Genomic DNA, 22,962 nt, shown 5'->3' with positions numbered 1-22,962 from the left:
CAAGGACTGAGTTGACCATGGAGTTGAATTCCTCTCTCAGTCCTATTAATGACTGACCTTAAATCAGGTTAAGACTCATAAGTGACCAGTGTAGAAAAACCTGCGTCTTGCATACTCTGTAGAAAAAGAGACTTTTAGCCCTAGGCTGCAAATCTAGCAATTGTCACTAACATACTTGCACATTAAAATATACCGAGCAAAATGTTTCTGCTTCAGTGGCTCAAAAGTACCTTGTCTTTGACCGTGTCATTGTCTTTTTGACTTTCAAATAGTACAATAACAGCTTTCCACCTCAGACTGCTGGAGAAGATATTAACCTTAACAGATGAAAATTCTGCATTGGCATTTACGTATCACCCTTTTCCTGTGATGTAAATATTGTCTCCCATATGACTCTAGGATGACATTGCACAAAAGTGTTCTTGCCTTCAGCACTTGTCAAATCCTCTTTCAGTGAGCAGGGAAACTCACGGCACCTTACACTGGAGGTGACAAGTGCATAAAATAGCTGTGATAACTATAGGAAATGCATGAAACCACAAAGCTCCCGTCAGTGAAGGGCTGATGCTAAGCCAGCTGTTAGTCAAATGGAACTTGCTGTTTTGGGCAGCCTCCTGTTCCTGCTTTTTCAACGTGCTTTTCTAAATCCAGTAATAGGCTGTGCCTCAAACACAGGCACCCTGTGCCTCAAGTACAACAGAGCATACAAGCTAAAATCCAAAGCACTGCACCCTGAGAAATAAACCTTGATGCCAAAGTAAGTGAAAACCAGAAATGAATCCCTCCTAGAGCCCACAACCAAGCAGCCAACATGTTCCCAACAGTAGGGAATAGGAAGAAAACACACATGTCTGGAGCCATTTGCCAAGAAGGGTACCACAGACCTTTGATGCAGAAGGCCTTGACTGCTTTTTCTTGGAATGATACCTTGGGAGAGCAAGCAGTTCCAACCCCATTGCTCTTAATTGTGGAGACCAGATACAGGGCGGTGGATGGTTCCTCAGGAACACTGCTTGTATTTCCCTGTGTGAGTGATGGCAATAGAGAGTTAAAGCTGCTTTTGGATAAGTCTGACCCACTGGGTGGCCCTTGGGAAATAACTTAATCTCCCTGTGCCTCCCTTTCCTCAGCTGTAAATGGGAATAATAATGACCCACCTTCCCTGGATAATATGAAGATTGCTCTGAAGATAAGTCTGCAAACACTAGAGCCTGAAACCGCTCTGGGGCACAGCTTGGAATACTTGCTCTAAGCTCCTACCCGGTCCACTGCATAAAAGAGGGTACACTGCAGGGATATAGCTCCCCTGGTAATTAAGCCAGACCACAGTTTGAGATCTGCTTGTTATTCGTAGTCTTCAATCTTATTTCCACTTACTGTTTCCAGCATCCTGAACAGGACTGTGCGTACAGAGCTTTTGAATAGTATGTAGTTCATTTTAAAAATGTCTTGGGTAGTAGTTGCAGTTTCGGTGGCTTTTGGTTTCTAGTTTCCTATATCAATAAAAGCTTTTTGAACACACAGACCTCAGACCCCTAGTTGGAGAGAGAGTAAGTAACTAATAGCTGCCTGGGATCAGAGTGTGGGTGGGGAAGAGCATGCATGCACTTGACAAGAGTTCTTTTTTTTTCTCCTACCTTTTAAAAGATAACCTTATCTTTTAAATGAAAAACACACTTTGCAGCAATCCACCAAACAAACTGAATACTCAGGCCTACTAAGCCTGTTTCAACTCCTTGGCTCTTGATGGGCCCAGAAAAGCTAGCTTCCATCTGGACTACAAAGTCGTAGGAAAAGGAGTGCACTCTCTTTCTGTGTTGGATTAAGCCTCCTTGTGGCAGAAATAACTTCTTGGTGCAGAAGGCAGGAAGGGTCCTAAGACAGTGTAGCTGAATCATCTAACTTTCTCTGGTCACTGGCTTATTCCCACCAAAAGTGGCATATCTGTCGCATAGAGCAGGGACTGGCAACCTATGATCCCTGGGCTGGATTCAGCCTGCAAAGAAGTTGGATACAGTCTGGAAAGGTCCAGCCCAGCCAGGGGTGGCACACAGCTGTGCTGAGCTGCCGGTCCCCATCATAGTAGTCTTCTCAACTGTTTTCCCTGCTGCTCTCTGCCTATGCTCATCCTCACTACAGAGGGGCCAGATATCTGCAGCGAGGATAAGCCAGCCAGTTTGAACATTGTGGGTGGGAACAGAACATAAGACATGGAACTAGAACATAAAACTCAACTCCTATTCCTTGCTCTGGTAGTGTTTCTTGTTTCTTATAGACTTGTTTTTTCTGCTTTCACCTTTCCCACAACCAATTGAGTTGACTCTAAATTACACAATAGCCTTTTGTGTTCTGGTGGGTGGAAGTAAAATACAAAGGGAATCGGGTTGCAAAATAAAGATTTGTTCAACATCCAGGAGGTAGAGCTTCCAACTGCAAGGAGGGTGCTGAGATGCTGTAAAATCCACCGACTTCTGTATTGCTGCTTAACTTTCTTCCTTGATGTGCTGTTATTTGCTTAGGGTTTAGTCTTGGGAAACACCCTGGCAGCAGAGCAGGGTTTGAGTTCCAGACTTCGGAGCGCTGCACCACTGGCATTTAAAGGTTACCGAGCTTCCAGGCAATGAACTAGAAATAGCAAAACAGCTCCTCAGCAAGACTATGCATCAAGCCTGCCAAGATTTCCCCCTTTATCCTTTCAGATTTACCAGTGGACTGTTTTGCGAGTCTCCTTCTGGTGACGAAGAGGCTGCAGCAGGTGCGTTGTAAGATGCAAACATAGAATCATGGAAAATTAGGCTTGAAGGGATCTCAGGAGGTCACATCTAGTCCAACCCCCTGCTCAAAGCAGGACCAGCTCCAACTGCATCATCCCAGCCAAAGCTTTTTCTAGCTGGGTTTAGAAAACCATCAAGGATGGAGCTGCCACCACCTCTGGGGAGCCTGTCCCAGTGTTTTACTGCCCTCCCAGTGAGAAAATTCTTCCTAATATCCAACCTAACTTCCCTTGCTGCAACTTGAGACCTGTTGCTCCTTGTTCTGTCACTTGCCACCAGTGAGAACAGTCCAGCTTCATCCTCTTTCAAACCTCCCTTCAGGTAGTTTAAGGCTGCTATTAAATCCCCTCTCAGTTTCCTCTTCTCTAGACTAAATAAGCCCAGTTCCCCCAGCCTTTCCTCACAATTCATGTTCTCCAGCCACTGAACCATTTTCATTGCCCGCTGCTGGACTCTCTCCAATTTGTCCACATCGTTTCTGTAGTGGGGACCCAAAACTGAACACACTACTCCAGATGTGGCCTCACCAGTGCTAAATAGAGGGGAATAATCCCTTCCCTTAGTCTGGGGCCTTCATGTTATTTTAGTCTCACAACACTGAAAAGTGATATCCACTCCGGAGAGAGTGTCTAAATGAGTTTCAGTTAATGTGGGGGTGGGGACGAAGGGTGAAGAAACCTCAGTGACATGTAGATTCTGCAAGGATGTAACTTTGTTTTCTGTTTGGAAATCATGGCTTCCTCTGCAGGAAGGATTCAAACTGGATTTCTAAATCCTTGGGTTTTTGTCATTCTGCGGTCACTGCTACCAGTTACTATACAAGTCTAGTTAACCCAACGTGCCAATGCCAGCCCAATGTCTTCAGGCAGATGCTTTTGCTCTTTTGGTTCAATTGAACCACTTTCAAAGTGAATTATCTAAACAAAGAAGCATTCATAGACATCAGTATTCATCCACTTGAGGAAAAATACCATACTAACTGCAGCACTTTAAATTCACACTGTAATCTTCTACAGGTATAACTCTTCATGCAGTCTTGCTATTAGTCAGCTGCGTAGGCAGATGAAAAGGCCAGTCTACAAGCCAGATTGATCTCTGTCCAGTGTTGCTCTCTCAGGAATTGCTCCCTCAAAACCAATGCAATGAAACCCAGACTTCAGTTTTCACAGGACCGTAGGGAAGTAGGGCTGGAAGGGACCTCAAAAGACACCTGCTCAAGGCAGGACCATCCCTGACTAAACCATCCCAGCCATTCTGCTCTTGGAAAATTTCCAGCGGGGTAGATAAGTTTAAAAAAAACCTCTCTCTAAGTACAAAACCACTCTGAAATTTCTGAAATGTACTGCTGGTTCTAATAACCCTGAAGCTGGTTTTTTTTTCACTGCAGGTGACAAGTAATCCCTGTGATTTCAGCCTGGCAGAGTTCTCTAACTGGAGGCTTGGAGCAGCCAGTAAATATTCAGAGATTGGATCTGGGGCTACCTTAACTCCCAGGCCTATAGATATAATACTTTGCTCTTACAGGCAGCAGAGTTGCTTCACTGTTGGAGAGGTGTAGCAGAGACTAGCGCTGATTGATGCTCTCTGCCTGTGTGACCTGAAGTCACTGATTTTTTTTTTGACTGATTTTTTTTTTTTTTTTTAGTTTCCCACTGTAACATCAGGCTAGTTTTACAAGCCTATTTGTCTGGGGTGCTGTGGATTGGTTAATGGTTTGTAAAGCACTTTGAAGTTGGAGAGAACTCTGTAAGTGATAAGATTATTAATTCAACATGGTTTTTCCATCTTCTGAACAACTAATTGGGTTTAATTCTAAATGGATTGGTACTAATTAGGCTAATGTGATGTCAGGCAGATTAATGCTATATATTAGAGGGTATCTAATACTAATTAGTCTAATCTAATCCTAATTAAATGTGTTTCTGTTCCTTGTCCCCAGCCTGAAATGTCTAAATCTTGTGCTGAGCAAGACTGTATATGCTTAGTGGGCAGCTCTCTGTACAGTCATGCAGAAAGCCCGGTTTAGTGAACTGCTTGGCTTCTGTCCTGTAAACTGTGCCTTGAATTCCTCTTTCTATGTATTGTGGATCTTCCAGACTATAGCTCTTCCCCTCTTTGCAGGTTTTCTGGTCTCCTGCCCAGTTTTATTTCCTTCCAAAACTATTTTTAGTTTCAAACTCAGACATTTACCCAAGTTTGCTATCTTTAAACCTTCCGCTGCCATTTTCCTTGAAGGTTTGTCTGCGTTTAGAAGCCATTGATCTTTTCCTTTATTTGTGCTGGAACTTCTTGCCACGTGAATGTGATTCTTGGCTCCTGAGATAATGGGGTTTAATATGAGGGGAGGTGTCCTATCCCTGAGACAGATGATTGAAGAGTGGTTTCCCAAAGGAAATGGTGGAAGTCCTGTTACACGGCACGCTTAAGACAAGTTACCAAGGTATATGCTACCTATCCAAGGTAGCACTGTGTATGACCAAATGTGTCTCTTCCATCTCTGTGTCTGATTAGCTGATAAAGGCATTTAAATTAAGTGTCTCTTTCCATTAAGACAGAAACTCTTCATCTTGTCCTATATGCTGGCTACTGTTGAGATGACAAGGCTGGTCCTCTGCAGCATCTACCTAATACAACAGTTTTCCTACAACTCTCATTATTTCCATCCCTTTTCAGATTTCGACTCTTCCCTCCCTCGTACTTCGAGTCTTTTCCATCCACTGTTGTACACTTGTGGCAGACATGGTGGATAATACAGTTTTATGCATCAGCCAATACATGGCACCACAATATGCTTTAAGTAAAATCTTACCTCTCGTAGTGTATATTAGTGATTCTCAACCGGGATGCTGAAAGGTTAGCACTGTTAGGTACACAAATGTGGTTCTCAAGATAAACCCAGATTTCAAATAGAAATCCATAGTGTTAAAAGTATTCTGTCTTCTTATGGTTCTTCTGAGTTTCTTTTGCAGCAGAAGAATCGTGTTGTTGTTTTGCTGTAGTCAAAAATCAAATGAAAACTAAGAGCAAGTGTTTTCTGAGGGGTACCTTGAGTCTATAAAGGTTGAGAATGACTGGTGCATAGCTGGGCACTTCACACATTTAATAATTGTAGTTACAAATGTATGAATGGATGCAACTAGTGCATTTAGAGAGAGATGCTAATTTCTAACATATGTTACAGTTACTGAATAGCAGTGGTTGAAGAAGCTGAAATAATTTTTTTTTCTGGTTTGGCTTCTTGCACCTCTGGGAACAAAATAATGGGAAACAACAGATCTGGTGAACAGAAGGAGATCAGCTTTATGGCTTTGTATGTCCTGTGCTGCCGCTATCCAAGCACAGGAAATATTTGCTCACTTGCAATCAATGCTGCCAGACAACTACAACCGTAAACATTGATTTCCAAATTCATTATTTATTGTTATAACCTGGCTTCAGGCCAGCAGTCCGCTTTGGCTGACGTCCCTCTCACAATAAGTAGGCTTTGTGGCATCTAGACGTATTCACAGACGAGTTCTTGGGGTAATGAAATCCTCTTTTGATATCCTTTTTAAAGTTAGTGATGGGGAAGAGAGGTAGATGCTCCTCTTTCCTCTCTGTCAAAACATCCAAACAAATACGACTGAAATCTATCAAAGCGAAAACACTGGGAGTTCAGAAACTGCCCAAGAAGTAAGGGATTTCCCCAGAGAACTGGCTCTTACAGTTCAAACCCAAGTAAGCCACAGTGGTTTAAGAAGGATTTAAAGTCATCTAGGCATGTTTTAACTGTCAGCTTGTTTTGCTAGTTTATCGTTAAGAACAGCTACTCTGGCTCGCCTGCTTCCTTCCTCAGTCCAGGACTTGGCATTGTAGTACCGTTACAGGCACCTGTGTACTGAAAGAAAGTAGTGATTCAGAGGCGAGTTCAGAAAACTGGGAAGTGTTTCAGGGCTGGAAGTGGCAAGGGAGGCGAAGTTAGTTATAGACCGCAATGGGATGAAAAAGGAAATCTGTTAACAGGCCTCATTTTCGAAGGATATTTTGGAAGCCCCAGTGCTTGAACCAGGGGAAACAGACTGGACAAAGCTCAGAAGACAGATTGTAGGGAACAGTCCTCCAAAGGTCACTGGGGCACAGATGAGATTGAACATTGTAGTTCGAAATGAAAAGCCTTACTATGCGCTGCATCTCCAGTTTCCTATTGCTGCAGCTGAGAGTGAAATTGGAGTCGAGCCACTTGCCAGGTTTCAGTGCATGTTGGTGGTTAAGCTTTAGCCTGTGTGCTGCAGGTGAACTTTACTTCTCTTGATTTGTTGATGCTTGGGTGGGGAGGAGGGCAACAATATGTACCACTGCCCTTGCATGTGCACGTGGAGAATGTGAGTTGTTTTTGTGGCTCGGCAGCAGCAAGGCTCCTAAAGGAGAGAAAAGGTCTGCGTTCAATTTGTTCCTCCTTTTCCTAATCCTAGCAGATTAAAGAAGAGGGTTGTTTGAGCGTTGTTGGTTGCCCTCTGTTAAAGAGCTCTGGAAAGAGAAAATGCAGTATCCCATCCAGCCCATTTTTCTCAACAACAACAGCCTGCTTCCAATTACTCTTTATCCAAACCAGCAACCCATGCTGCCAGAAATCTTACTGCTGCTCAGCATGAATGGAGAGAGCCTGACAGCAAACATCTGTTCAAATTGTGTCCAGTCTCCCAGGTCCTTCCCTTCCTTGAAAAGGACCAAAACTTTTCTTTGGAGATGTGCGAAACTCCTGGAGCTGTGCTACTGCCCCCACCCACCCCCTGCTTTTACACATACTTCACCAGCCTAGCGCACACTTTTCCCCTTTAAATTAACTTTTAATTTGAATATAGCTTCATCTGAGAGCCATCTAACCATTCACAAGCAATCACTTTATCCTCATCAGGGTGCTGAGAGGTGGGCATTGCTGACTTCATTATATAGATGAGGAAATTACAGAGAAGTGATTTGCTCAGAGATAAAGCTGGTAAGAATCCTTTGGAGTTGGGACTAAAAATCCCTGTTTCCTTAGACACGCAAAGTTCTTGCTCATGACCAGGAATCTGGGTTTTCCATTGGCTGTGGAAAAACACAGATGTTCTTATTTGAAGCAGAAAAATGTAGATATTCTCCTTTAAAGGAAAAAAAAAATGTGGATTTTCCTCTTCAAAGGAGAAGACCACTAGAAATTGAAGGTTTCCTCTTGCAGGCTGGCAGCCTTCCAGTCTGCAAAGAGCTGCTGGAGGCTGGGGGGAGTAGGGGAAGGGCAATTGGAGGCAGGGGATGCCACGTGCATGTGCGCGCATATACGCATGCGGCCGGCATGCAATCAGGGAGGGTGGTGGGAGCAGCTCCAGCAGCTAGATGCCAGTAAGACTCTGGGGGGCAGGAGTTGGAGGACCAGGGCTAGGGGGCTGTCTCGGGGGGCTGTTTGTGTGGCAGAGGTGTATGGAGGGGATGAAGTCTGTGCAAGACGCTTTCTCGGGGAATCCATGTTCTGCCTTGAAGCATCAGTCTGGCTGTGCATGCCACTAGGAGGTTTGGTTAGTGATCCACCGACTCATTCTTCATTCACTTAATGGTGTGCATTTCCCCTTATTTACCATTGCTTTTGTTCTTGTGTTGTGACACAAAACAGTTACGGTGTCTTGGTGTGGCTGCAGTCATGAGTTCAAGCCCTGCCTCCGGATTTGTTCTCTAGGCTGCTCCCAAGTGAACTGAGCTGTAAATGGATACCAAGCCATTTAGTGTGGGTAATCAGATAGCTGGATATGACTTTCGCCACATTGCTCCCATGTGTGCTGTTGGCTACACAAACTGGTATGCCTTAAGCACGCTAGCCCAAAGGGCTACTAAGCTTGGAAAATCTTTGACTTGTTGCCGAGTCATTCCCCTCCCTCCTTCCTGTAGACTTCCGAACCTAAAAGTTCAAGATTTGCTGTGGCTGGTAACTGGAACCGTTTACACTGAGGGCTCTTCTGCACAGCCTTGCTGGACTGGCTGTGATCATCTCTATCTGCTCCATCAGGACTCCCTGTGGCCTCTCCACTCACATGAGTACGAAGCAGATATTTAATTGGGCCGTATGTAATATCTTGCTCCGTGTCTGAGTTTGAAGCCTTCAGCTCTGCACTGGCTGCGGTGGTGGTGCTGATCATTGTTTGATAAGCCTGTTCTATCTCTGCAGTGCTCTGATACAAGCCAATATGGCTGGTCGAATATACTGGTTGAGAGCAGCATGTCTCAAGTGGGGAAGTATAGCGTAGGACTGGGGTTGATTTGGGTTCTGCTCCTCGCCATGCCCCTGTGAGTAAGCCACTTGTACCTCTGTGCCTTCGCCTCCACATCTGTACAATGAGGCTCTTTGACTTGGTTTGCAAAGTACTTTTCAGTCCACTACGATGTTCTCTGTACCTATCCCAGAGGGTATGACTGCTATAGCTCTTGGGAGACTTGGTCTGTTAGTTCAAGCCACAGAGGCTCAGATGTCTCTCTCGAGGTCCTGGGTTCAATTACTTGTGATAACCGAGGTGATAGCCATGACCCTGAGCTCTGTCCATGTACAGATGTGCAAGATTTTACTGTATACATTTCTCCTATGAACCTGTTGCTTGTAGCACACCACACACACTGGAAGCTGTAACTCGGTACACTTCAGATTTCACTGCATGGTAACCGAGAAGCTGTGCTGATCTTGGCTGCCTTCCCAGGTGTCATTAAATTAGGGTGGCTTCCAGCTCAAAGGAGCAAATTGTCTAAAGTCAACACGCTGGCCTCGGTTGAGCCTGAGACAGTGGCAGGCGTGTTGCACCCTCACCTGCTGAGAGATAAGGAATGTGATGTAATAATTAGTCAAGTCTGGAAAGGAGGACATCAACGTGGCAAGTTAAAGGCTGTAGGATTCTCCTACAGCTCCAAAATCACTGTGGCTAGAAGTGATATAGGAACACAAGTAGGTGAGCTCGTAGCTGTTCAAGTCCTGCTGTCTCCCAGCTGAAGCTATTGTCCAGGACAACATAAGGGTGTATGGTTGCAAGGAAATACATAGCTGCTTCTCAGATCCTGTCCTGGCATGGTCTCCACTTCGGAAAGTAATCTGTTTTTCTGATCATCAAGTCTTCCTAGCATCCCAGCCAGCTTTACGCTACAACTCTGTTGCCACAGCCCCTGTTGCCTCCCCTGCCTTACTGAGCTGCTGGCTGAGTTTGCTCAGGCCTGTCTTTGTGCCCTTCACAATGGGGGAGCCCACATGGCCAGTTCATGGTAGAGGGGACTGCAGCGTGTGACTAACGTGTGGATCCATTCCTGCCCTGGCTCACAATGGGGCCTTTCTTCTCCCCTTGCTGGGCTGCCAAGCAGAATTAGAATTAGCACGGAGGAATGTGTGAAATTAGCCCCTGGCTTAATTTGGCAGAAAATCACCGACCTTTCTGAATCCTGCTGCCATCTCGTGTGAGCTGCAGCCCGCCTCTGGATCTGACTGCGTGCGGAAGGGACCTTCTGCAAAGACAGCCATTCCAGCGAGACGCTGGCCATGAAAATTCCCCCTCTGGTTCTGGTCCCAGTCTAAATGAGCTGCTACTGCAGGTTGCTGGCCTGTTTCCCCAAACCCAGGGAAAACTGATCCTGCAGCCAAGTCTGGTTCATGCCCTTCCCCCAGCTTTTATTATTCCAGTGCAGAACCCGCAGGCTTGCACAAAAGCCAGCTGTTTTGGCAAAAGCAAATTGCAAAGGTCTTTTCCCATCTCTGTCCCCTGCTCCTGGGTCTCTAGCAGCCTTCAACTGAGTTTTTTCAGCCCTTTGTAGGCATCACCTGACTTCTTTCCAACTAGCATCTCCCAAGACCAAATACTTGTTCTTAAAGGGGCTCTGCCTCCAGAAAGAGCTGCCCTGGTGCCTGGCCCCTAGAAGAACAGACCACCACATTAAAACAATTGTGTTGGGGCAGTAGCATAAATGGAGGTGGGCAGTTATCCCTGGGCATTGGCTGATCCCTGGGGCAGTGGAGGCCCCACAGGAGTCTGCCACCACTGTGGCAGTAGCAGCTGGGTGCAGGGACACTGCTTCACTGGGAGTGTGCAAACCACTATTGCAGCCACCACCGAATTCTCTGTTCCCATCGCTGCTAGCAAAAAGAATTGCCCATGGCACTAAGTGGTGGTGGGGGCGGGGGGCACAAACCCACTAGATTTAGAAAATGCAGGCCCGTGGTGCAGACCTTGGTAGTTACGTTTCTGTGCCGAGGAGCCTGTTTGCAGTGTTACTCCTGACACGGGGATCTGAACCAGAGCTTTCTCCAGCTGGATAGACAGAATTGGATCCTGTTCCTGAAATACACTGTGGCTTTGGACTCCCCCAGGGCTGACTCACTATTCAATAACCTAATTAAACCAGTCTTCTCGTATATATGAGAAACATGTTTGTATCCTGGAACAGCTCCCTCAATATATTACTGTAATTTTTGCTGCAAAGATGGGGCTAGTCAGACTGAAGCCATCCAGAGCTTTGGAGTGACCTTCTTCCTAATCTTGCCATCTGAATGGAACATCTTGCAACCTTGCGAGTGAATGGAGCTACCTAAATTAGCTTCATCAAGACCTCGTATAGATTTCCATTTTTGGGAATTGGGCGTTGAATGTCCCTGTCCCTGCATGGGCTGCCCCAAGTTTGCGTGCTGAGTACGTTGTTCGCAGTTGCTGACGGGAAGCAGCGGGCTTTTCCATAGGAGTGGTGTGTTTCCCCTGTGAGTAAGGAAAACTTCCCCAAGATTTCCAGCAGCTGAATTCTGTCTGGCTGCCTTTTGTTTGCTTCCTCTTTAATGCGCTAAAATCTCCACGACCAGTATTGCAGTTTCTGCTGTTTTTGCTGATGGAAGGTTGTCAGGAGCTCCCCATCACCTCCTCCATAAATTACCATCCTCTTTGTTCCTCCTGGTCTGTCCTGATACTTCTGCCAAGAGAGGCCTTGGTACTTCTAGCTCAACCGGGTGCTTACAGATTTTGCCCCAGAAGTCTTTGCACTGCTCCTGGGTGGCCTTACTGAAATTGTTTTCATCCATTGCATGCAGACCTCAGGGCCATCAGAGATTTGAAGACACCAGGCTGCAAGCAGCTGAGATGGAAACAGGGAAGTCTCTTGGGGGAAGGAAGTGAGAGAGGAGAGATCAGCAGCTGTTGTCAGCCAAAAGGAGGGAAGAAAGAGCTTGGACGGATCTCTCAGTAGCAGGGTTAGGACTTAGGTTACATGCTGGGATGCTGCCCAAGGAAAGTACTTGGCTCTGAGAAGCAAAGGGTTTTTAACCTGAAAGCTTGCTTAATAAATATTCTCCAACTGTTTGGGTTGGTCTAATAAAAGATATCAAATTCACCCAAGGAACCTTGTCTGCCTATGTCCTTAGACCAACGCGGCTACAACCTAAACCCCTGGCTCTGAGACTAGAATTTAAAGAGAGCGCCACTGAAATAAGTTAAAATCCTTTACTGTTGTCAAGTCTCGCCTTTTGTTTCTAATGATTTTGTTTCCTGTTCCTGCCCACTCTGGTTCTGTTGGTTTCTGATTTTTCCCAGTGCTGTAGGGGACTTTTTAAATCGCTTAAACGCCGTATTTTTTTGGTTTTTCTTTTTTAAATAGTTCAAGTGTCAAAGCATATGATGATGAAAGATATTCACACCCAGCAAGATTCTTGACTTGAGCTTCCAAGGCGAGCTGTGATGCTAAACTTGTCATAGATGTGTTGTCATATGACAGGTGCCTGGGGTAGTGGGAACATCAGGGCAGAGTTAAGGAGGTTGTTTTGGAGGTGGCTTTAACTTTGCCACTAATGCATTAAAACAATAAATGTAGAGCTCAGTTTAACAACACTGCCTTATAATCCATGGTATATACCAATACTACAGGTTTCTGTCTTTTTCTCTAAGTTACAGGTATGTACTTGCAACCTCAGGTCATCTATTTAATGCAAGTTTCTCTGGGGATGGATGTCCCATCCTGGTAAATAGATAGAAGGAAATATTACTTCCATGCCACCTCTCTGCCCTCTCTCTGCTTTCTGCAGTCTGTGTTAGAGGGCCAGTCACCATAATATTCAGATGCAGAGTGTTCCTGAAACTCTCCTGGTCCCACTTCCATTGAAATCATTGGGAATTGGCTCAGGGTCTGTAAATGAGGGTTAAAAGGAGTCAGCACATACAATGCTGGAAAGGAGTACTGTGGTTTGATGAACCATGACCGGTCATTTTATTACCTGTTTGTCCGTATTCCTCTGTTTTGTTTTGCCAAGATCCTCACCCATTTGCAGGTATTTATCATCAAAATAACCCTTCTTTTAAGTAGAGAGATGTTGGTTTTTAGCAGACACTTTGGGGCTTGTAGTCTGATTGTCTCTGATCTTTTTTCCACAGGTTTACGAAAAACCTCTCTCCAGACAAAATCAACCTGAGCACACTGAAAGGTCAAGGGCAGCTGACTAACTTGGAACTGGATGAAGAGGTGCTGCAGAATGTGTTGGAGCTGCCCACCTGGCTTGCTATCACACGAGTCTATTGTAACAAGGCTTCCATTCGGGTAAGTGGACATGCTGTACTAATGGCATCTTTCAGACGCAATCAAGTCCACTTAGTGCCAATCACCATTTGATATAATTTGGGGCTTTCTAGTAAAAGATCTTGGTGAAATGAAATTCTGGCATTGGGAAAACTTTGCTCCGGGTGCTTTTTGGTGCAGGATATCGGCTTTCTTTCAGTTGATATTTGACAAGAGATTGTGCAACCTCAACACATGCCAGGTGCTGAATTAAGGCAAAAGTGTTTTAGCTTTCAGAAACACCTCTCTACGAACGTGTGGTTCTTCTTTGCCAAGTGATTGTTAAACCAGGCTGCTCTTACTCACTCGATCTGCTCTTTGTGTGTATGCAGAATCAGATCTGCTTAATTTAGAAACAAGTGTTAGCTCTTACCCCCCATCTCAAACTCCAGAGCAACTGTAGCTCAGAGGGTGTAAAACGGATTATGTTTGGGTTTGTGCACAGCCTACAAAATTACTAACTTGATTCCAGATTGAACTGCAAAATGATTGTGAATTTATTACTCATAGCAAGGTTGTTCATGCATAAGAGAAATGAAAATTTGGTTTGCAGAACATGTATTACTGGTAATGATACATGAGATCTAAAAGTTAAATATGATTTACAGAGCTGGCAGCTGGAATCTCTCTTCAGTTGTCTATAGGAGTCCATTTGATCCAGAGTCAGTGAGATGCCATGGATGTGGATTGTCACAGAGTAGTAAATTGACCTCGGGTGGGCTTAACTCTCTCCTTTAATTGCTCAAACCTTCCAGTACCAAATCATTTTTGAAACCTTAGCTTTGTTTTCACAGATCCAGTGGACAAAACTGAAGACGCACCCGATCTGCCTGGTAATGTTCTTGCTTTCTACCTCTTCCTTGGTTGTTTGCTGTAACTTCTATGCAAGAGACTGTTCTTACAAAGGACACTTGGTTCTTACTGCTAGGACTAGGGGTGTTTCAAGAGGTTTGTGATGTAACATTTTAGAAATTAGTCAAATTCAGACGCTTCTCTTAGGTCACATGATACATGAATGGTTTTTACCACGCAGGCCTTGTATAAGAATCTTGTCTCTAGTGCAGAAAGCTGGACAGACAGGTGATAGCCCCTTCTGAAGCTGCAGAGCTCTTCTGTGTTACCTGCTTAGTGGTCTTGAGAGGGAATATCTTTCCTTCGAGGACGTGGTGAGATTTACCTTGGTGATATTTCCACTGGCCTGTTTGTGCTAACCTTGCTCTGAAAATTATTATGAAACTAGATGTTGCTCCAAGAATTGCAAAGTGTTTTGCCAGCTGTGTACAATTGCAGTGAAATGCAGCAATCATCTAGGTCAGAGGTTTGCAACCTGTGGTCCTCAGACCCCTGGGAGTCCACAGGCTATATCTAAGGGGTCTGCAAAAGATTATCATGATCAATCAAAACTATGTGGATACTCGCACTTACAAGTCAAAGGGGTCCGCACCTCCATTCAAAATTTTGGCGGGGGGGTCCATAAATGAAAAAAAAAGTTGAAAACCACTGAGCTAGGTGTGTAAGAGAAATGGAAAGGATGGGATCCTTTAGTCAAAACACTGGGAAAACTTCCCCCCATCTCCCTCTCTGCAACTTGTATGAAAATTGTCCATTAAATTTCAGGGGCCATGCAGAGCAGAGGCTTGTTATTTAAGGTCTTATCTGAAATGCCTACAAACACAGTGAACTCCTTGGGAATAAGGAAAAAATGGAGTCTACCTTATTGGGATGGGCTTGTTTTTGCTTCCTACCTCTGACTCCAGCAGTTCTAGGAAGCCTCTAGGTGTTCCAAACTTCAGGCCAAAATATTCATGCTAAAGCTTAATAGGCTTGTGTCTCCTCTGTTTCTTGTTTACAGTACTTGGATAAGGTGGAAGTGGAGATGCGAACATGTGAAGAGCCTCGGCCACCCAATGGACAGTCTCCTATTGCTCTTGCTGCAGGTCAGAGGTTGGTATTCCCCGACCCTATGGTTAGTCCTTAGTGTAGTGATGTTTGTTTGGTAGACGTATGGTTTCTCCAGATGAACAGTGGAGGAACCTTGAATGTAAATGAAGAACCATCTTTTTTCCACCTTCTGAGTTGGGAGGAGGGTTCCTTAGGGATCTCTGCAGATGGCTGGATTTGACCTAGACTAGATCCTTAAGAATCCCCAGCCATGTTCCTTGGAGGTGTTGCATTGCACTTCATTGCCTTTTGGTTTGGAAACCAGTCATTAGGGCTTTTTGCAAGCCATCATTTTTGTCGTTTTCTAGGCGAGGTCCCTGTTTTCCCCCTTTGTGAATACCTGCACTACTTCTCTCCTCTTGGGGTAGAGATCCTGAATCTTCTCATTTCCAAGACCTCTGACTAATCCCTTTCACGACCCACACCTCTGTTCTGCTTCATCCCTTCATCTGTGCTCCACTGCATTCCCAGCACCTGCCCAGCAGTCTCTTCTGTTCACTCCTGACTTCTGTCCACTTCCTTTTTACATTCCTAGCCTAATGGAGTGAGAAGTAATGTGCTTGCCAGTTCCATGCCTTTCCTTCCCAGAAATCTTCTGAAGACCCAACCATTCCTTGGGGCTCTGGTTACAAGGAGTGTCTTGAGGCTTGTTCAGTCTGTACTGGGCTTCCATCGCTTTCCATGTTCCTGGCTACCATGACAGGACAGTTGTCTCCTCTGGGCACTTTTGTACGTGTCACTGCACTAGGGCTGAAGCTTATTGTTCCAGGTTGGGTATGCTGACCTAGAACGCAGAAAATGGCCCTTCTAGAACTAGCCTAGCTATGTAGAGCCAGGTGGCAATGTGTATCCTTTTTTGGACCTTCTTTCTGACATATATGCGCCATCCACTGGTCAGCCTGGTGGGGGACTTCTGTTGTAGCAAATGATGATTTTGAGGATCCTTTCCTTTGCAGTGAATATGGCTTTGCTGAAAAGGTGGTGGAGGGGATGTTTATTGTCGTCAATTCCATCACTATCAAGATTCACTCCAAGGCCTTTCACGCCTCTCTTGAACTATGGCAGCTCCAAGGATACAGCGTCAACCCCAGTTGGCAGCGGAGTGACCTGCGGCTCACCCGCATCACTGACCCTCAAAGAGGAGAGGTAAGAGTCTTTTTGCACTGGCAGCCACAGCATGCATTTTGGGAGAGTGGAGAATTGGGGAGATCATTTCTGAGGTCTCCAAAGGGTCTGACAGAAAGGAGCACTTCTGAATTCTCAGAAGTGGTGGTGTATGAAGAAGTGTTAATAGGGAGTCCCAGTGAAACCTATACCGTTGTGTTCACATCAGCGCCTGCTGGGGCTGGAGGAGCTGAGCCAGTTCTTTTACCCCATCTCCACAGAGGTGCTCTTTTCTGGGGCAAAGAAATGAGAGAAGTTCCCAGCAGCCTTGCAAAACCATTAATCCTTGCTGTGGTTGCTTTTGGAGCAGGACTGTGCTCTTCTGTTCCTGGAATTTCTCTTCCCCTCATCCCCCACCAATTCCACATATGTTAAAATAACTTTTCTAGCTTGTGCACTGCCATAGGTATTGTGTAAGTGATGCCAGTGCGGGGGGCCCAACTCAGCGTTGCTGGTTCTGAGTGCTGGCTCCGGCCAGGCTGTAGCCCGGCGCTTGTGCCCCACCACTGGTGCAGAAATCTAGGGAGGGGTACATGCCCCTTCAGTGCATTGCCAATGTGTATGCACTGCTATTACATACAGCTATCTTCAGAGCGTTGAAGCTGGTGGAATCATTAGCATTCTTCTCTTTGCCTCCACATTTCCCTCTCTTTCTTTGGGTAGGTCTTAACGTTTAAAGAGCTCACCTGGCAGACGCTTAGGATAGAGGCTGATGCCACTGACAATGGTGATCAAGATCCTATTACCACTCCTCTGAGACTCATTACCAATCAGGGCAGGATCCAGATATCTCTCAAGAGAAGGGTGAGTATCTATCTCCACCCACAGCAGACACATCTTCATGAGAAGATCTCAACTGACTCTCTCTCTCTCAGGAATAATCTCCATACTGAAGTGAAAGGCAGAACTAAGAAGAGACCTGTAAAGACACCGTTATTGCATTGTGCAGTGATAAGCATTCCCTCCGGCACTCCTTGGGGTTTTTTTTCCTTCCGCCCACAAACGCAGAACCCTTGATGTAATATCACCCTGTGGTTTGTGCAAGAGGAACACGCTCAGAACTGCATGCAGCTGGGCAGAGAGTGAAATATTTCCTTGTCATGCTCAAGTCAGAGTACACTTTATCATCTTTGTAACTGTGTGCTTAAAACACTGGTAGGTTTAGTTGTACTTGAAAAAGGAGCAGGGAGAGGTGGTAAAATTCCACTTTTTCCTGCAGTACAGTTGGGCATTTGTTTCCTTGGGAGGAGATGAGATTTGAGTGACTGGGTGCTTGGATGACATGCTCCAGGTGCCTGCCAGTCAAATAAGTGAACCCTTCCCACCCTATTTTCTCTCAGGATTTCTGATATCACTTGCTTTAACAGTGCTACTGTCCTTGCTTACCATGCGAAAGAAATGCAACTGGTTAAAATTACTGAACTCTGTGCTTTCCTTTTCTGTTGAATCAGACAAAGGATTGCAATGTGGTGGCCTCTAAGCTCATGTTCCTCCTTGATGACTTGCTCTGGGTGCTGACAGACTCTCAGCTGAAAGCAATGATGAAGTATGCAGAGTCCCTGAGTGAAGCCATGGAGAAGTCTGCCCAGCAGAGGAAGAGCATGGCTCCAGAACCTGTCCAGGTAAGCAGAAATAAATGTGGGTGTCACAATAGGGAGAAAAAGCTGTGTGAAAATGCAAATTGCTCCTTGCTGAGAAATGGTAGGAAAGTGTAACCTGTGTTGCTTCCTGTGGATAGCAAATTGTGTGAATTTCTAAGAAGAGCCATCACTTCTGGAGGAGGGTGAAGGGGTGAGCATTCAGTACACCTATAGGGATTTGGCTTGGTGGAAATGGGCAATAAATGTACTCTGGAAATATTTTCCACTTGGTAATTTCAGTCCACCAGTTTCTGTTGCAGAATAAAGTTCTAGGGGCTCTAGTATTATAAAAATGATCATACAATGGGATGAGGATGAGCCAGGGTGCTCAACAGAGAATATTACCATCCTGTTTCTCTCAGTATTCTAGTAAGAGGCTCACAAGGCTTGCAGGTGTTCATATTGTTCCTTTGTTTTATACAGAATGTATTGGTACTTTAGAGAATTTAAACAGCTGCTTCTCCAGTCACTAACCTTGGAGCATTCTACTCTAACCCTTGCCATTTTTTTTATTTTGTTTTTGTTCACAAAATGCTGTGCCAAGTTATGTACCAATAATTGCAGCAGAGAGAAAATGAAATTAAGGGGTACAAGGCAAGGGATGAAAGACATTTTCAGCAGAGACTTGCAACACGATGGAGAGCGTGAGGTGAGGAGACAGAATTGTCTCCAGGTGGTGGGAACTGCAGAGTCTTAATCTGATGCCTGGTCTGCTGGGTCTGCTTCCTCTGCTGATTTACAAGTTGGTGAACTATGACACCTAGCTGTGCATGGTCTTTGTTAAAATGGGATCTGAAGATTGGGCTGATAATCTCAAAATCTAATTCTCTCTGGTTTGGTTCTTCCCTTATGTCCTGTGACAAAACATTGGCCAAGGTCTCTTGTTTGGGAGCGCTGGGTAAGCTTTTCCAGTATGGGGTGCAACATAGGATGCTTCCATTGCATTATGATTTCATTCCTTTCTTTCCCTTGGTGACATTCTAGTCATAGCAGAGCCTTTTTCTCTGTGCTAGATTACACCACCTGCTCCTGCTGCCCAGCAGTCATGGTCCCAGCCATTTGGAGGTAGCCCAAATGCAAGCAGCATTGGCCAATACTTTGAGAAATATGACATGAAAGAGTCGTCCTACCACCTGCTCATCTCTCGCCTAGACCTGCACATCTGTGATGACAGCCACACCCGGGACTCAGGTACCCAACTGAAAGCAGCGCTAAGGAGAACTTGGACGAGGAAGAGATTTGTGGGGGACCTATCTTTCAGGCACATACATGTAACACTGCACTTCTCTGCTTCATAGTAATACTTCGCAAGGCAGGGGTCAGTAGCTCAGCAGGCTGCCATAGAACAAAGGTCTATATATTGAGCCAAGTGTTTTGAGAGCTTTCCTGACTCTGTGGGGTAGTTTAATCTAGGGAGGGAGAGAAATCCCAGTGCTGGGGAATTGAATGCTGGCTTGGACAAAGGCACTGTCCAGGAATAATTCAGCACTGCCCAGAGTGGATAAATTTGGTTTGGTCTCATAAGCTATCCTGTGCAGCACTGTAGCAAGGGTGGTGCCCCTGGTGCACTGCCATCGGGCACTCACACATGGCGGGTGCCAAATTAAATGGAAGTAACTTGATTTTATGCTGGGTGCTCAGGACCACACACAAAGAAAAGAACTTGATATATCTGGGCAACTTTATATAAGGAAAATGCAATCACTTTCATTAGAATTTGGATCAGCTGCCACGGTTTTCATTTTTTTAGGATATAAAGGCTGTGGGATCTTTGACCAAGACCTGACCCCTCCTCTTCTACAATTCCTCTACTGCTTTTAGTATAGCACCTCCTATTCCTAAACCAGGGCTCTGTGTACACTGGTGATCTGTGCAGCATTGCTCTGACTGCCCCTGGGCTGGGACTTGGACTACACAGCTGATGCCACTTTCTTTATTATGTCTTTTTGCAGACACCTCCAACCATAGAGTGCTGGGAGGCGCAATGCAGCTGACCTTCAGGAGGATGGCATTTGACTATTACCCCTTCCACTGGGCAGGTAAGCTCACAAAGGGGGAGAGTTCATGAAGAGAAGGGGCTGCTACAAGAATCCAGGGTGCAGTAGCAGGTAGTACAGTGAGGAAGGCTTCTCAAAGACCTTGTGACTTGATTTCATCATTCTGCAGGTGAGTGGCATCCTTACCCTTGGGAGGAAAAGTAGCCAGGGGGTGAGGAAAGAAGGCCTGAAGTTACTGTGAGGTAAATCTTTGGGTTTCCTGACTTCCCCACTGCCTAAGATCTCTGCTTCTTGCATGTGCTAGGTCAGCTTGAAAGGCCCCAGCATATAGGGGAAAGTCTAGGAAGAATATAGATCAGCAGGCTGTTGTAAATCAGGAGCCTTCTGAGCTGAAAATGTTGCCCTTAAAAAGGAGAAACAATACATTTCCAGGCCTGTATCTGGGGCCCTAGCTGGCATGGGCAGGTCTGCTATGAGGAATCCTGAATTTGTTTAATAAGGCGTCAGCTATGCGTGTGCCAGAGTGCTGGTCCCAAGGGGAGGAAGTCATTTTCCAGATGCAGCTGTGAATGACAGGGATGCGGGGGGTCAAGTGTAGGTCCTCACTAACCTCCTCTGAAAGGCAGCATGTCTGCTTGTTGTGCAGGAGACACCTGCAAGCATTGGGTGAGGTACTGTGAGGCGATGGAGACTCGGGGACAGTGGGCGAAGAAGCTCGTGAACGATTTTCAAAGCAAGATGGAGAAGCAGTGTGAAGAAATGGACCCCGCATCTGCAAAGATTCCACTGTCGCCCTTCAAAAAGAAACCAGGTAGCGTTGCTTGATTAAACTTCTTGTGAAGCAGGTGAGGGTGGTTATTTCTACTCCATTGGATGGAGACACCCCCCTCTCTCTTCCCCCCACCTCAGCTAGTTATACAATGCAGTAATGAGTTGTCAGCAAAAAAAAAAAACCCCAAACTGTGGCGCATAAACAATTGGAAATATAAAACCCACAAAATATTAAGACACATGGCATTAGGACAGACTATAGGAAATGGATAGATAGACTGTAGGAGTGATTTCCTTAGCTAGTTCAGTAAAACATTCCCAGTTTTATTGCTGGTATGCAGGTGAAATGCTGCATGTGCCTCAGATCCTAGGAGCTGTGTTACAGAGTTCACATTCATCTTGCCACAACAGACATTGCTCTTTAACTGTGCTCTTTCTTCACAGGGCACTAATCCCTTATGACCTAGTCTGGCCCATTTATTTTTAATTTGGGTCTGTTATTCCTATTGGATAAACACATTCGGGCTTCCTGAAGGTCTCTCTCGGGTATGGTGTTTAACAGTTCTCATTCATTGAGAAGGACGCGAGTGAAATTCACCTGAGACTGATTACAATGCTTTTCTCCCCGCAGACCTGTCCAGTCCTCACAAAAGTTCTCCAGAGAAAGGCCATTCTCAGGCCCGGGCTCCTCCCTTGAGCTTACCCCAGCTTCGGCGCCCTGCCTGGAACCGGCTTCGATCCAGCTGTGTGGTAGTCCGAGTGGATGACCTGGACATCCATCAGGTGGGGATTCAGACAGCAGGCAGGGAGGAGTGCTCATCTGTTGTTCAAATTGTCTTATTTTTGTAATGAAGTCCTTAGCCTGCTATGATGTTAAACAAGACATCGTGAAAACCCTAGAGTAGGCAGAGCCAAGAAGGGTGCCAGAGCTTTTATTGGCAGGGACCCTGGCACACCTTTCAGACACTTTTTCACTTTTTTTTTAACCAAACCCAGGCACAGAGTGCCAAATGGCTGAGTTTCTGCTGAAGCTAAACTTGCAAAGTCAAGTGCTCTTTCCACCTGGACTTTCCTCAGATACCAGCAAAGCTTGGAGCAGGTGATACTGCCTGTAGGTGAGATGCATGTAAGGACGGGAGAGGGTTTGACGTTGGTCTCTCTTCCACGCCTTCTGACTTAAAAAGTAGACATTGCTTGAGGAGATGAGTCCCAAGGACCTTCAGAATTTCCCTTGTTAGCCTTGCAGAGCTACAAGAAAATGCAGAAGAGTGTTTTGTGTTGTGTCCTCAGCAGAGTTGTGAGCTAGTTCTGAATGCCACAGTTGTTGGTAATAGGAGGCATAAATATTCAAGGTCCCAGCTGGATTTTCAGAACTCAGATTGAAGTTGTGAGGGGTGGTACTAGTATTTGGAAGACAAGTTTCACTTGTAAACTGCTAACATTTGATCTGGGAATGAATCCAGGAGAATAAATATGGGAGCCTACACTGCTATGTGAATAGCCTTTTTTCAAACCAGAGTATAGTGACTTGCCCTCTTTTTTTTTTCAGGTTTCTACTGCTGGGCACCGTAGTAAGAAGCCTTCCTCCTTGCTCTCCTGCAGCAGGAAATCCCTGAACCTTCCCAAAGAGGTCTCTGCAATCCACATTGAGTTCACAGAGTACTACTTCTCAGACAATCAGGAATTCCCAGGTGATTCATCAAGAGTAGCACCTCACTGGGTAAACTTCTTAGGGAATCAGTCCATTTTTAATCCTTTTGATGTGTTCCTCCATGTCTCAGGTTTTGTTCAGTGTCCTGATGTTCCTCTTTATTTTGCTTATTATTGGGATCCTTAGGTAAATAGACAGGAGGTGCCTGGGTTGAAATTGGGTCTGTAACAATAGCGTGGCTATGTGGTCATTGAAAAATGTTACTGCAGTGTCTGTCCAAGTTCGATGGTTCTGGTTGGGTCTCTTACATTGAACTAGGAGTCTAGTCTGGATTCTGTTCCTGACTCTGAACCTGACTCACTTTGTGAATTTGGGTGAGTCCCTTCACCCCCTGCTTCAGTTTATCCTGATGAGATGGGGTCCTGGGCATCTTAATTGGTTAATATTCTTAGAGT

The 22,962-nt window shown here is 45.4% G+C and overlaps 1 protein-coding gene across 2 annotated transcripts in view; it reads left to right on the top strand.

Annotated features, from left to right (window-relative positions):
* The window catches only part of BLTP3A (bridge-like lipid transfer protein family member 3A), a 47,167-nt gene that overhangs the window by 8,327 nt on the left and 15,878 nt on the right, over window positions 1-22,962 (top strand). The window contains exons 2-13 of one of the 2 annotated variants that reach the window (XM_019484880.2): window positions 13,163-13,325; window positions 14,138-14,176; window positions 15,196-15,287; window positions 16,241-16,430; window positions 17,112-17,252; window positions 17,900-18,070; window positions 18,633-18,737; window positions 19,102-19,279; window positions 20,041-20,127; window positions 20,732-20,896; window positions 21,488-21,639; window positions 22,406-22,547. In XM_019484880.2, coding sequence (XP_019340425.1) covers window positions 13,163-13,325; window positions 14,138-14,176; window positions 15,196-15,287; window positions 16,241-16,430; window positions 17,112-17,252; window positions 17,900-18,070; window positions 18,633-18,737; window positions 19,102-19,279; window positions 20,041-20,127; window positions 20,732-20,896; window positions 21,488-21,639; window positions 22,406-22,547 — 1,625 coding nt within the window. The remainder of the gene's footprint in view (window positions 1-13,162; window positions 13,326-14,137; window positions 14,177-15,195; window positions 15,288-16,240; window positions 16,431-17,111; window positions 17,253-17,899; window positions 18,071-18,632; window positions 18,738-19,101; window positions 19,280-20,040; window positions 20,128-20,731; window positions 20,897-21,487; window positions 21,640-22,405; window positions 22,548-22,962) is intronic. The other variant, XM_014598275.3, reaches the window with a different exon arrangement.

Source organism: Alligator mississippiensis, chromosome 14 (assembly GCF_030867095.1).
Source record: "Alligator mississippiensis isolate rAllMis1 chromosome 14, rAllMis1, whole genome shotgun sequence".
NCBI classification, from domain to species: Eukaryota; Metazoa; Chordata; order Crocodylia; family Alligatoridae; genus Alligator; species Alligator mississippiensis.
This window is presented reverse-complemented; position numbering and strand designations above follow the sequence as displayed.